General features: G+C 56.8%; 1 protein-coding gene across 2 annotated transcripts in view; it reads right to left on the minus strand.

The window, feature by feature from the left end:
• The window catches only part of LOC140388636 (netrin-4-like), a 77,934-nt gene that overhangs the window by 46,498 nt on the left and 16,515 nt on the right, over positions 1-14,921 (minus strand). For both annotated transcript variants that reach the window (XM_072473092.1, XM_072473091.1), the window contains exon 3: positions 4,000-4,275. In XM_072473092.1, the coding sequence (XP_072329193.1) occupies positions 4,000-4,275 (276 nt within the window). The remainder of the gene's footprint in view (positions 1-3,999; positions 4,276-14,921) is intronic.

Consider the following 14,921-nt stretch of genomic DNA (forward strand, 5'->3'; position numbering starts at 1 on the left):
ATCTTAGTGACCTCCTCGAAAAACTCTATCAAGTTAGTGAGACATGACCTCCCCTTCACAAAACCGTGCTGCCTCTCACTAATACGTCCATTTGCTTCCAAATGGGAGTAGATCCTGTCTCGAAGAATTCTCTCTAGTAATTTCCCTTTGAAGTCCACACTGAGGCGTTTAAAGGGGCGGGAGGCCTTCACCAGGCACGCACGGTCTGGCCGGTAGAAGTGCGGTTTACACTCCGCGCAGACCTGGCAGTCTCTGGTGACAGCCCTGACTTCCTCGATGGAGTAGGGCAGGTTGCAGGCCTTAATGAAGTGATAAAAGCGGGTGACCCCTGGGTGACAGAGATCGTCGTGCAGGGTCCAGAGTCGGTCCACTTGTGCACTGGCACATGTACCTCGGGATAGGGCATCGGGGGCTCGTTGAGCTTACCGGGCCGATACAAAATCTCGTAAGAGCTCGATCCTCCACCTCAAGATCTTGTCATTTTTGATCTTACCCCGCTGTGTGTTGTTAATCATGAAAGCAACCGACCATTGGTCAGTGAGGAGAGTGAATCTCCTGCCGGCCAGATAATGCCTCCAATGCCGCACAGCTTCAACGATCACTTGGGCCTCCTTTTCGACAGAGGAGTGCCGGATTTCGGAGGCATGGAGGGTGCGGGAAAAGAATGCCACGGGCCTGCCTGCCTAGTTGAGGGGGTCGGGCCCTAGAACTCCGTTCTGAACCACATAGCTGAGGATGGCTAATCGGTTTGTGCTGAACACACACTTCTCCTTGTTGTAGGTTAGGTTGAGGAGTTTGGCGGTGTGGAGGAATTTGGAAAGGTTAGCGTCATGGTCCTGCTGGTCGTGGCCACAGATGGTGACGTTATCCAGGTGCGGGAAAGTGGCCCGTAGTCTGTACCGGTCAACCATTTGGTCCATCTCCCGTTGGAAGACCGAGACCCCGTTAGTGACGCCAAAGGGAACCCTAAGGAAGTGGTAAAGGCGGCCGTCCGCTTCAAACACGGTGTACGGGCGGTCTGCCTTGTGCATGGGGAGCTGGTGGTAGGCAGATTTCAGGTCCACTGTCGAGAAGACCCGGTACTGTGCAATCTGATTGACCATATCAGATATGCGTGGGAGGGGGTACGCGCGAGCTGCGTTTACCGATTGATGGTCTGACTGTAGTCAACGACCATCCTGTGTTTCTTCCCAGTTCTCACCACGTCCACTTGGGCTCTACAGGGGCTGTTGCTGGCCTCGATAATACCTTCCGCAGCAGCCGCTGGACCTCAGACCTGATGAAGGTCCTGTCCTGGGAACTGTACCATCTGCTCCTAGTGGCGACGGGTTTGCAATCCGGGGTGAGGTTCACAAACAGGGAAGGTGGGTCGACCTTAAGGGTCGCGAGGCCGCATACAGTAAGAGGTGGTAGGGGCCCGCCAAATTTCAATGTTAGGCTCTGGAGGTTGCACTGGAAGTCCAGGCCGAGTAGCAAGGCAGCGCAGAGGTTGGGGAGGACGTAGAGCCGGAAGCCGCTGAACTCTACGCCCTGGATGGTGAGGGTGGTGGTGTAGTACCCCCGGATCGCCACGGAGTGGGATCCGGAGGCCAGGGAGATTCTTTGGTTAGTGGGGTGTACCGCGAGGGAGCAGTGCCTTACCAGATCAGGGTGGATGAAGCTCTCAGTGCTCCCGGAGTCCAGAAGGCAGGATATCTCGTGCCCGTCGACCTTCACTGTTGTCGACGCGGTCGCGAGGTTGTGCGGTCCGGACTGGTCAACCGTGATGGAGGCGAGACGCGGCTGGTCGGCGGCGGTTGCAGGTGATGAGCGGCCCGATGAGGTGTCTGACGAGCAGGGTTCCTGAGGCGGGTAAGATGGCGGCGCCCACGGGCCGCACATGTTGTGAGGGGAGTAAGATGGCGGCGCCCATGGGCCGTACGTGGTCTGAGGCGAGGAAGATGGCGGCGCCCGCGGGTCGCACATGGGGGGTGCCGGGACAATAGCGGCGACCGAGCGGGCCTGGCACACTGCAGCGAAATGTCCTTTCTTCCCGCAGGCCTTGCAGAGCGTGCTCCGCGCCGGGCAGCGCTGCCGGGGGTGTTTTGCGTGTCCGCAGAAGTAGCACTTGGGTCCCCCGGGGTTGGTTGGCTGCCGCGCGGCGCAGGCCTGGGATTGGCTGGGGGCGGTCGCTGATGGGGTCCACGGTGGGGTGTTCGCTGGCGGGGTCCACGATGCACAGGGGGGGTGGGCCGTGCGGTCGGGGGCATACGCCTGGACGTTGCGTGAGGCGACTGTGAGCGAGAGCGCTAGTTTCTTGGTCGCCGCGAGGATGAGGGTGGCCACTTCTAAGAGGCGCTGGCGGATGTAGGCCGACCCTATGCCCGTAACAAAAGCGTCTCTAAGTAGCAGGTCAGAATGTTCAGCGGCCGAAACGACCTCACAATCGCAGTCTCTCACCAGGGCGAGCAGGGCACGCCAGAAATCTTCCACAGACTCACCGGGAAGTTGGTGCCGCGTGGACAGGAGGTGCCTGATGTAGATCTTGTTGGTCTGCTGAGCGTAATTCTCCTTCAGTAGCGCCATGGCCTCAGCGTAGGTCGGCGCGTCCTGGATGAGGGGAAGATATCGGAGCTCAGCCACGTGTAAAGGATCTGGAGCTTCTGTGCCTCTGAGGGTGGGTCTGTCGCAGATCCAATGTTTGCTTCAAAGCAAGCTAGCCAATGTGCAAAGTCCTTTTTACCGTTGCCTGCTTGAGGGTGCAGCTGCAGGCGATCCGGCTTGATGCGGAGATACATCATTGTAAATTCTCTGCGTAATAAATTGATGCACGATCAATTACAACGAGACGAGAGTAGAGAGTAATCGAGGCTTTATTACGCAGAGATGTGTGGCCTCCTGCAGCTGCTGCTGAAATGGCTGCCGTTCGGAGAGCACACACATTTATACTCCGCCTACTGGGCGGAGCCAGCAGGCAGGGATCTACCCCCGTACCTGTAGTACAGGAGCCTTACCGTAATACCCTCGTATGCAGTATGTACAATACAACAGTGGTGACTACCACACTTCATTGCAGTGTTAATGCAAGCTTACTTGTGACAATAATAAAGATTATTATTATTAATAAAACAAATAGCATTCTGGGGTTTATTAATAGGAACATAGAGTAAAAGAGCGAGGAGGTTATACTGAACTTATACAAGACGCTAGTTAACCCTCAGCTGGAATATTGGGCACAGTTCTGGGCTCCACGCTATCGGAAGGATGTGAAGACATTGGAGAGAGTGGGGAAGAGGTTCACAAGGATGGTTCCGGGGATGACAAATTTCAGTGACGAGGATAGATTGGCGAGGTTGGGACTGTTCTCCTCGGAGAGAAGGAGGCTGAGAGGAGATTTGATAGAGATGTTCAAAAATCATCAGGGGGCTGGACAGAGTGGACGGGGAGAAACTGTTCCCGTTCGTCAAAGGATCACGGATGAGAGGGGCAGAGATTTAAAGTGATTTCCAAAAGAGGCGAATGTGATGTTGGAGAAAACTTTTCCCCAGCGAGTAGTTGGGGTGTGGAATGCACGGCCTGAGAGTGGGGTGGAGGCAGGTTCAATCGAGGCGTTCAGGAGGGCGTTAGATGATTATTTGAATAGAAACACTGTGCCGGGGACAAGGCAGGGGAACGGCACTAAGGCACAGTGCTCGTTTGGAGAGTCGGGACAGACAGGATGGGCCGAATGGCTCCTTCTGCACCATAACAACTCTCTGAATCTGTGAGGCCAAATGGAGCTTTAGAATCCATAGAAACCATCCGGTTTAACATTTCACCTAAAAACTGGTACCTAACAGTTCAGCACTCCCTCAGTACTGCACTGAACCTGTCAGCCTGGGATTGTGTGTTCAAGTGTCTGGACGGGGTCTTGAACCCAAAACACTCTGAACCCAGAGGTGAGAGTTACCCACTGAACTGCAACTGATCCCTGCACACTATACGTTGCTGAGAGGCTGGTCAGCACTCGGATTCACCCACCATGGTCTCCATGTTCCTCTCTCCTTGCTTGGCCCCATCCAATGGCTGGCATTCCTCAGCGTGCCCATTACAAAAACAGCTTCCTCGGACAATCAAGTCATAGACTGCATAATGAGCAAATCTGCGGGGCTTCTCCATCAGCCGGACATGCTGACAGGGGCAGCCCTGCTGCTTCAGGAAGTGGAGTCGGAGGTTGGTGAGCTTCATGATGTCCTGAGCCTGCGGGCTGTAAGGGTTTTCAATCCTGTTGGCTGGAGATAAGGCACGGAATATGACCTGTGGCACAAAACACCAGGTGAAACTTCACAGACACAGTCACTGGGTCATGCAGACAATGAGTATTGCTGAAAAGAGGGACATGTTACATTTTGTCTTGTACTTACCAGGTCACAAGAATGCCAAATTTCAAACAATTACAACAACTGATATGAAAGGAGTAAAGGAAGCTGATTGGTTGGCGAGTTAACTCTAATTGGCCGAGACGCTGTCATAGAGGACACAACAGGGACTCCCAAGCTCACTGTGAATTCAAAAAAGATGCAAGGTCAGGACATATTCCTTTTGTTTGCAGAGAATGGGTCTGAGTGTATGAATCATAGAAGCATAAAGCACAGATGGGGGCCATTCGCTCCAGCAGAAAATGGGATTGGTCCAGTCCCCTGCTTGTGTCCCACGCCCCACACCAGCAGCAGGTTGCAGATGGGTCATTGAGACCCATCCTAGTGACAGGCTGGGCACCATATTCATCATAGAATTATAGAATCATAGAATTTAAAGTGCAGAAGGAGGCCATTTGGCCCATCAAGTCTGCACCGGCCTTTGGGAAGAGCACCCTACTTAAGCTCACACCTCCACCCTATCCCCGTAACCCAGTAACCCCAGAACCCCACCCAACCTTTTTTGGACACTAAGGGCAATTTATCATGGCCAATCCACCTAACCTGCACATCTTTGGACTACGGGAGGAAACCGGAGCATCCGGAGGAAACCCACGCAGACACAGGGAGGACGTGCAGACTCCGCACAGACAGTGACCCAAGCCGGGAATCGAACCTGGGACCCTGGAGCTGTGAAGCAACTGACCCTCTTATGGACTGAGCTCATTAACACTACACCCTGTATGCTTCATCCGATGCCGGTGCTTATGTAGTTACATTGTATATGTTGTGTTGCCCTATTATGTATTTTCTTTTATTCCCTTTTCTTCTCATGTATTTAATGATCTGTTGAGCTGCTCGCGGAAAAATACTTTTCACTGTCCCTCGGTACACGTGACAATAAACAAATCCAATCCAGTCCAACTGTGCTAGCCACTGTGCTGCGGTGCTGCCCATATTCTCCGGGCCTGCCTGATTGTGGGGTCCGCTGGGCTGCCGATATTTCCCTCTTATCGAATCCTATTGGACATTTGTGCCTTTGCTTTGTTACTTAGCTTTGATTAATTTTTAAATATAAGGAAGCAAATGTCAACAACAAAAGACAAAGTGAATCTCACCACAGTTAGTGCAGAGTGATGTTCCCGATACAAAACATAAAACACAATCAAACAAACAATATATTGAGCAGCCTTGTTTCTGGGTAATCCACTGCACATTCTGTACATCCATTCCAACAACATCCCTCGTGCTGTTTGCAGTAAGTTGTAAGGTTACAGTGAGTAAAACCAATCAAGCCAGGATTCAGTGGCTGTGTCAGTGGACTACGGAGCTCGGAGCACAATATTAACAGGCCATGTGCAGAACTCCACTCACAGGCAACTGAATACCAGGGACGTTTATTCGTAGAAGCCAGTTCAAGGGTTCTTAGTTATTTCTCAATATTAGAAGCAGCATTTAATAAAATGTGGTTCAATTACTCATGTGGAGGCTCCGAGCACAGTCATTGTTATTTTAAACTTTGATGTGGAGATGCCGGCGTTGGACTGGGGTGAGCACAGTACGAAGTCTTACAACACCAGGTTAAAGTCCAACAGGTTTGTTTCGATGTCACTAGCTTTCGGAGCGCTGCTCCTTCCTCAGGTGAATGAAGAGGTCTGTTCCAGAAACACATATATAGACAGATTCAAAGATGCCAAACAATGCTTGGAATGCGACCATTAGCAGGTGATTAAATCTTTACAGATCCAGAGATGGGGTAACCCCAGGTTAAAGAGGTGTGAATTACATCAAGCCAGGACAGTTGGTAGGATTTCGCAGGCCAGATGGTGGGGGATGAATGTAATGTGACAAGGTTGTCTACCTCATACGCTGCAGGAAAGGATGTCCCGAAGCGTGGTACATTGGCGAGACCATGCAGACGCTGCGACAACGAATGAACGGACATCGCGCAACAATCAACAGGCAAGAATGTTCCCTTCCAGTCGGGGAACACTTCAGCAGTCAAGGGCATTCAGCCTCTGATCTCCGGGTAAGCGTTCTCCAAGGCGGCCTTCAGGACCCGCGACAACGCAGAATCGCCGAGCAGAAACTTATAGCCAAGTTCCGCACACACGAGTGCGGCCTCAACCGGGACCTGGGATTCATGTCACATTACATTCACCCCCCCACCATCTGGCCTGCGAAATCCTACCAACTGTCCTGGCTTGATGTAATTCACACCTCTTTAACCTGGGGTTACCCCATCTCTGGATCTGTAAAGATTTAATCACCTGCTAATGCTCGCATTCCTAGCATTGTTTGGCATCTTTGAATCTGTCTATATATATGTTTCTGGAACAGACCTCTTCATTCACCTGAGGAAGGAGCAGCGCTCCGAAAGCTAGTGACATCGAAACAAACCTGTTGGACTTTAACCTGGTGTTGTAAGACTTCTTACTGTAAATTCTATGATATCTATAATTCTTCTCCCATCTGCTCATCCAGCCTATCTTTCTCACCCCATCTCTTTATTCTGGAGTTCTAGTTTCCCAAGTGTATAGCTCCTCTTCAACCAATGCATTCTTCAGTTTTTGGCTTGGGAACTGAAAGTCTTCATCATTAATAACACAACTAATCTGACAATATCGTAACTTGAGGAAGTCAGCAGTAAGAAAACAGATTTATTTAACGATATACAATAGTCCGTTCAAGGCAGCAACTTGCTCTCGCTCCAATCCTGGCTGGGAGAAGTAGCCACACCAGTGCCCTGCTTTGGGCTGGCTTTTATGTTCATTTGTAACGAGCTCCAGCTGGGTGGCCTCCGCCCCCTATCTGTGAACGCTGGTCACAACAGGTTCCACATGGGGTTGGCTCAAATGAAGAAGACAGCGGGGGCCAACTTGGATGGCCCCTAAAAACGGGAAACACTGGCGTGCAGGGGCACATCCACGAGGTAAGTATGGATGATCCCGCACAAGGGGGGGAACCAGTGGAGGTTCAACTATCTGAGGGAGAAAGAGCTCTCCTTCTTCTCCCGAGTTCACAGAGTGTATTCCTGCATCAACTTCTTTGCAGTGGGTAAAAAGGTGCTTCCAGGGGCGGTAAGGGTGGAATCCTTCGCAATAGTCATCTCTGACCACGCACCACACCACATGGACGTGAGGGTGCAGACGGGCCGGGCCTATTGCCCCCCATGGTGGCTGGGCACATCCCTCCTCACCGACAAGGCGTTCTGCAAGAGAATGTCACAAGCCATTAACGGGTAGGTAGCCTGCAACCAGAATGGGGAGGACTCACCTTCCACTCTCTGGGAGGCATTTGAAGGTAGTGATAAGGGGAGCAATAATAGCGGACAGGGCACTCAGGGACAGGAAGGAGAGGGCGGCTAGGCAATGGCTGATCGACTCCATATTGGATGTGGATTGGCCGTACTTCCCGCCCTGACTGTGGAGCCTCTTGTGGAGAGGAAAAGGCTACAAATGGAATTTGACCAGTTCTCACTGAGAAAGCAGAGAACCAATTCCGCCAGACGCAGGGGTCCTTTTAGAACATGGAGATAAGGCCAGCCGCCAGCTGAGAAAGCAGGCAGCAATGAGGGTAGCCCAGGGGAAGGACAGGAACGATAAACTAGTCCCAGTGCCAGGTAAGATCAACGAGGCCTTTGCGACCTTCTACCGGGAGCAGTACACCTCCGAGCCCAAGAGCGGGGCTCGAAGATAAAACGGTTTCTCAACGGCTGTAAGATGCTGTAACAAATGTTGCACCATGAGCTGCATAAATGCAAAACCAGTAAAAATAAAAATATTTAGAATTCTCCCGATTCTGCCTGGAATGGACCCAGTTATGTTTTGCTAACCTGGGGCAAAATTCTCCTACCCGCCCCGCCACATTTCTGCCCCGACCGGCCGGCGGGAGTCTCCGTAACACCGGCCGGTCAATGGGGTTTCCCGTTGTGGGGCAGCCCCACGCCGTCGGGAAACCCCCGGGCGCCGGCAAAACGGAGACTCCCGCCGGCGGAAAATGACGCCCTAGATCCTTTTTACCTACCACAGAACCTTATACAGTCCATTTATATGTCTCTCACTAGTTTATTTTCATATTCTATTTTCTCGCTCCAAATCACGGGCGTCATTCTCCGACCCCCCGCCGGGTCGGAGAATGGCCGTTGGCCGCCGTGAATCCCGCCCCCGCCCCCGCCGAAGTCTCCGAAGGGAGAAAAGTCGGCGGGGCGTTAATGGCGCCGCTGCCGCGGAGAATGTCACGGGCCTGCGCAAGGCAGCCGATTTTCGGCCTGCCGATATTCTCCCTTCCGGATGGGCCGAAGTCCCGTCGACGTGATGACCGTTCACGTCGACGTCAATCAAACCTCCTTTTCATCGGCGTGACCCGGTGCTCCAGGCTCACGCCGACCAGCGAGGAGGTGAGTGACGGCCTGGGGGGTTGGCTCTGGGCAGGAAATGGCGTGGCCGCAGACTGATTGCCTGAGAAGAGGTGTGTCTCGGCTTGTGTGTGTGTGCGGCGGGGGGGGGGGGGGGGTGGTTAGAGTAGGCTGGGCTCCGGGGGAGTGCCGGGAGGGGGTCCGTGCCGGGGTGGAGGTTGTGGAGGGGGTCCGTGCCGGGGTGGAGGTTGGGGGTTGTGGAGGGGGTCCGTGCCGGGGTGGAGGTTGGGGGGGGGGGGTCCGTGCTGGGGTGGAGGTTGGGGGTTGGGGAGGGGGTCCGTGCCGGGGTGGAGGTTGGGGGTTGTGGAGGGGGTCCGTGCCGGGGTGGAGGTTGGGGGTTGTGGAGGGGGTCCGTGCCGGGGTGGAGGTTGGGGGGGGGGGGTCCGTGCTGGGGTGGAGGTTGGGGCGGGGGGGGGGTCCGTGCCGGGGTGGGTGATGGGAGGGCAAATGAGTTGGTCCACCTGGCCAGGTGCCAGCCTCCAACAGTTGGACCCATGCGGTCCATGCCACCTGGCTGGGGGGAGGAGGGGATATGGGCAATGATGACATGTCGTCGTTCCCCTCCCCCCCACCAGGTCGTCATGTTTTCAGATCATCCAGCGATGTTGGCCGCCGTGGTGGCAGCCGCTCATGTCTATGTTGCCCTGGATGAGGAGGAGGAGGAGGAGGAGGAGCGTGCCAGAGAGGCGGCGCAGGCTGCCGCAGAGGGGCAGGCGGCAGCCGCCCAGGCTGGAGGGACACCTGACCGACAGGACGAGGAGGGGGAGGAGGACGTCGCGGCCCCACGGCAACGGAGGCACCCGAGGGCGCCCCGTGTGTACCGGCCCCGGCAGTCATACCAGGACCTCACGGACCGGGAATGCAGGAGGAGACTCCGGATGAGCCGGGAAACCGTGGCACACATCTGCCACCTGCTGGCACACCTGTCACCGCGTGGCACTGGCGGGGGACACCCTCTCCCCGTGTCCGTCAAGGTTACGGTGGCCCTGAACTTTTATGCAACGGGGTCATTCCAGGCACCGAGTGGGGACCTGTCCGGCATATCGCAGACATCGGTGCATCGGTGCATCCGGGCAGTGACAGATGCCCTTTATGCCATGGCGCACCGCTACATCCGCTTCCCCGTGGACCGGGCCAGCCAAGATGCCCGGGCCGTGGGCTTCTCTGCCATTGCCGGGTTCCCCATGGTCCAGGGCGCGATCGATGGGATGCACGTCGCCGTGCGGCCACCTGCAGATAACAGGGCCGTGTTCACTAATAGGAAGGGGACCTATTCGATGAACGTACAGGTGGTCTGCGACCACCGCATGATGATCCTGCACGTCTGCGCCCGTTACCCAGGCAGTGTACACGACTCATTCGTGTTGTCGCGGTCATCCATCCCCGGCATGTACGAGGGACGCCATCCCCGGCTGAGGGGCTGGTTGCTGGGCGACAGGGGCTACCCATTGCGATCGTGGCTGATGACGCCTATACGGAGGCCACGCAATGAGGCGGAGAACCGCTACAATGATGCCCATGTAGCGACAAGGGGAGTGATCGAGAGGTGCTTTGGCGTGCTGAAGATGCGTTTCAGGTGCCTGGACCTCTCTGGGGGCGCCCTCCAGTATCGGTCAGATAGGGTCGGCCGCATCATTGTGGTGTGCTGCGTCCTGCACAACATAGCCCAGCAGAGGGGCGATGTGCCGCAGGCAGAGGAGGGCGGAGTGGAGGAGCAGCAGGAAGAGGCCCAGTCCTCCCCAGATGAGGGGGATGGGGGCAATGGTCAGGGCAGACGGGGTAGACACAGACGGGTGGCTGTCCACCGTTACCGGCTGGCCCAGCGGGCACGGGACAGACTGATAGACGCCCGCTTCACTGACTAGATGGGCGTGGGAATCGGGTAGTATGGCCACAGACCGCACACCATGACAACAGCCGACCACCCACACCCCCCACCCATCCATCCACCCAGCACCATCACCCCCCTCCCCAACCCCACACACCCCACCCGCATGCACACCACCCCCCCACTCCCAATTGCCGATCCACCGGCGGCACAACGGGCCGGGCTCACCCAGTTGCGGGTGGACGCGTGTCTATCGCAGGCCATGGAGAATGATGACAGCCCGCCTCCGATGAGCTCCTGGCTCTACATCGTTGGACTATGTCTGACCCATGGCCACAGTACCACCATCCACCCGGACCATCCCTGCATGCGGCTGTGATACTGCAGCGCACGGTCCCGTCCTCTGCCCGGGGGATGTTGATGGCGGCCCAGGGGGAAGGGGGCAGACTCACCTGGGGCTGAGGTAAGACCACCCCTCACACACACACTTGCGCTCAACGTACATGACACCCCCGCACACTTTGGACAGAGCATAAAGGCAGCTTCGGTAGGTGTAACATTGACTTTAATAACCAAAGGAGTTCATGCACGTGCCCTAGCGCCTAAAACTCATCTGTGCCCTGCACCCGTGCCAACTTACTCAGTGTCTAATTGTTTGGCCTTACGGGCCCTTTGACTACGTCTACGTGGTTCCCCAGACGGTACAGCAGAACTGGAGGTGGACTCCTGTGATTCCTGCCCTCTGACACTGGATCCCTTTGGCGGCCGTTTCCTGGGGCGTCCTGGCCTAGATGGGCCAGGCTGCGGCCCGGGCGACTGGGATGGCGAGCTGCCAGCCTGTCCTGCCCGTTGCCCACCCGATGCACCTGGGACGGAAGGGGGGGAGTCCGAGGTGTCGCGGTGTACCGGGACCTCCCCTACAGAGGGAGCCGGGATGGACCACACCACCTCCTCCTCCCTCGGGGTGCCCGATGGCCCCCAGGCCTCTACATGGGTGGGGGATGCGAACGGACTGGCCATCCGACGCGCCCCCGACATCTGGCGCTGCCAGTCCTGGAGGCCCGTGCTGGTATCGACAGGGGTCTGCAGGTTTGCAGCCATGGAGCCCAGGGGGTTGTCGAACCCTGTCTGCGACAGTGCGACGCCAGCTCGCACATGGCCACTGGCGCCGATGCCCTCAGCGATGGCCTGCTGAGACTGGGCCATGGCCTGCTGAGACTGGGCTATGGCGTTGAGCGCCTCTGCCATCTGGCGCTGGCACTGGCTCATGGCCTCCTGTGAGAGGGCAGCCATTTCCTGGGCCACAGACGCCGCCTGCACGGAAGGCCCCAGGCCTCGCAAACCGTTCCCCATGTCTGACACCGTCGCACCCATTGCCTCCACCGCGGACGCCACCCGTGCGGTGTCAGCCTGGGTGGCACGCATGACCGGGACCACTCCCAGCTCCTGGACGCGGGTGGACTCCTCCACCTGCGACCGCAGCCGCCGCAAGCCACCCGTCACCCTATTCGCTCGTCTCCGTGTCGGTGGTTGCATCGGATCTATGTGTGGGTGTGGTAACTGCAGGAACCCGGGATCCATCTGGGCGGCAGATGTTCGCTTGGCCTGGGCTGCCCTCCGACCGCCCGGTCCCTCTGCTGCTCCTACCTCCACCTGCTGTACCGGGACGGCTGTGTTGTGCGCACCAGTGAGTGTACCAGACGCCTCATCACTAAAGTGCCCAACCGTGGTGAGTGTTTCTGCGATGGTGGAGGGTGTTGGTGACAGCAGTGGCGTTGTGTCGTGCTCTTCGTCCCACTCTGAGTCCATGGCACTTTGGGGTGGGGGTTCGTCTCCACCCATCCACTCTGAGTCACTGTCCGGTATTTCGTCTTCCCGGGTAGGGGTGTCCTGGGTAGTGCTGTCCCGGGTAGTGCTGTCCCGGGTAGGGGTGTCCTGGGTAGTGGTGTCCCGGGTAGGGGTGTCCTGGATAGTGGTGTCCTGGGTAGTGGTGTCCTGGCTCGGATGTGACGGGGGCCTGTGGCTGCCCCCCTCATCGCTGGGTGGTCGCTCCCGCACGTGACGGGGGTGTCGTCTCCCTGTTGCTCCAGGTCTCTCCGTCTCCCGTGGTCTCCGAGGGGCATCCTGCGGGCGTCGCATGCTGGAGGGTTCGGGTCTCTCCGTCTCCCGTGGTCTCCGAGGGGCATCCTGCGGGCGGTCTGCATCTGCGGGGATGGGTGCCTGGACGTTTGGTCCTGCGATACACAATGAAGCATGCATGGTTAGACATCAGGCAGTGATCAGGTGATACGGGAGAGGGGGATATAGGGGAGGGGGGATATGGGGACGGGCTGTTGGTGGCTCACTTGCTCGTGGGGCCCCGACCTCTGCATCAGCAACCTCCCGGTCGTCAGGTCCGCCAGCCAGTTCCAGGGCCCTTTCCTCGTGTACGGTCAGTGGCCTCTCATCAGCGGGCCCTCCTCCAGTCCTCACATGCTCCCTATTGTTGTGTGCGCGCTTCTCCTGGGGGGGGGGGGGGGGGGGGTGGTGGCAGGGGTAAAAGGCAACAGTGTTAGGCAGGTATATGAATGCACGCCATCGGTTGCGCGTGCATTGCAGAGGTTAAGGTTAGGGCTGGATTCACTTGGGGATATGGGGGATATGGGGGAGGGGGGATATGGGGGAGGGGGGATATGGGGGATATGGGGGAGGGGGGATATGGGGGATATGGGGGAGGGGGGATATGGGGGATATGGGGGAGGGGGGATATGGGGGAGGGGGGAATATGGGGGATATGTGGGAGGGGGGATATGGGGGAGGGGGGATATGGGGGAGGGGGGATATGGGGGATATGGGGGAGGGGGGATATGGGGGATATGTGGGAGGGGGGATATGGGGGAGGGGGGATATGGGGGATATGGGGGAGGGGGGATATGGGGGAGGGGGGATATGGGGGAGGGGGGAATATGGGGGATATGGGGGAGGGGGGATATGGGGGAGGGGGGGATATGGGGGAGGGGGGATATGGGGGATATGGGGGAGGGGGGATATGGGGGAGGGTGGATATGTGGGAGGGGGGGATATGGGGGAGGGGGGATATGGGGGAGGGGGGATATGGGGATATGGGGGAGGGGGGAATATGGGGGATATGGGGGAGGGGGGATATGGGGGATATGGGGGAGGGGGGGATTTGGGGGAGAGGGGATATGGGGGATATGGGGGACGCTCACCCTGCCTGCTCTGACGAGGTCGTTCACCTTCTTGTGGCACTGGGTGCCTGTCCGTGGTGTCAGGGCCACAGCGGTGACGGCCTCTGCCACCTCCCTCCACAGACGCCGGCTGTGGCGTGGGGCAACTCTGCGGCCGTGCCCGGGATACAGGGCGTCCCTCCTCTGCTCCACCGCATCCAGGAGCGCCTCCACATCGCGTGACTCGAACCTCGGGGCTGAGCGACGGCCAGCCATCAAGTCGGGTGTTGCGGTCGGCTGTTCCGGTCGGGTGGGGGGGGAGCTGCGCGGCCTTATGAGCCGTCACGCCGTGCAGCGCGTATGACGCTGCACGGCGTGAACCACTGCGCAAGCGCGGATCCCGTTACGTCGCTGCTAGCCCATTTCGGGCCGCAGACTATCGGCCCATTTTTATGACGTGACGCAAGTGGGATTTGCGCCGTTTTTTGCGCCGATCGGCGGAGTTTCCGCCGATAACGGAGAATTTCGCCCCACTTTCTTTGTGCTCCTTCGCTGAATTCCAAAATGCTCCCAATCCTCAGGCTTACTACATTGTAAACCGCTTACTTTGATCTTTTAACATCCCTCCCTTTCAACGGTATTCAAGTTCCAGAATGCTAAGCCACCAAACCTGCATTTTTATGGCACCTTTCTGATCCTTAGGAAGTCCCAAGGCAATGAGCACTTGTTGAGGTTTGCTCACTGTTTTGATATGTGAAATGCAGCACAGCAAGATCCCATGACAGCAATGTGCCAATGACCAGATAGTCTGTTTTAGTGATGTTGGTTAAGGGATAAATATTAGCACCAGGACAGCGGGGCGAACTCCCTTTCTGTTCTTTAAAATGAATCCTTCAGATCTTTATCATCCATTTGAGAGGGCGGGTGGGGCCTTGGTTTAAAATCTCTTGTGATAAACGGCACATGTAACAATACAGCACCCCCTCAGTACTATAAGACCATAAGACATAGGAGCAGAATTAGGCCACTCGGCCCATCGAGTCTGCTCCGCCATTCAATCATGGCTGGTATTTTTCTCATCCCCATTCTCCTGCCTTCTCCCCATAACCCCTGATCCCCTTATTAATCAAGAA

This window comes from Scyliorhinus torazame, chromosome 13, assembly GCF_047496885.1.
Source record: "Scyliorhinus torazame isolate Kashiwa2021f chromosome 13, sScyTor2.1, whole genome shotgun sequence".
NCBI lineage: Eukaryota > Metazoa > Chordata > Chondrichthyes > Carcharhiniformes > Scyliorhinidae > Scyliorhinus > Scyliorhinus torazame.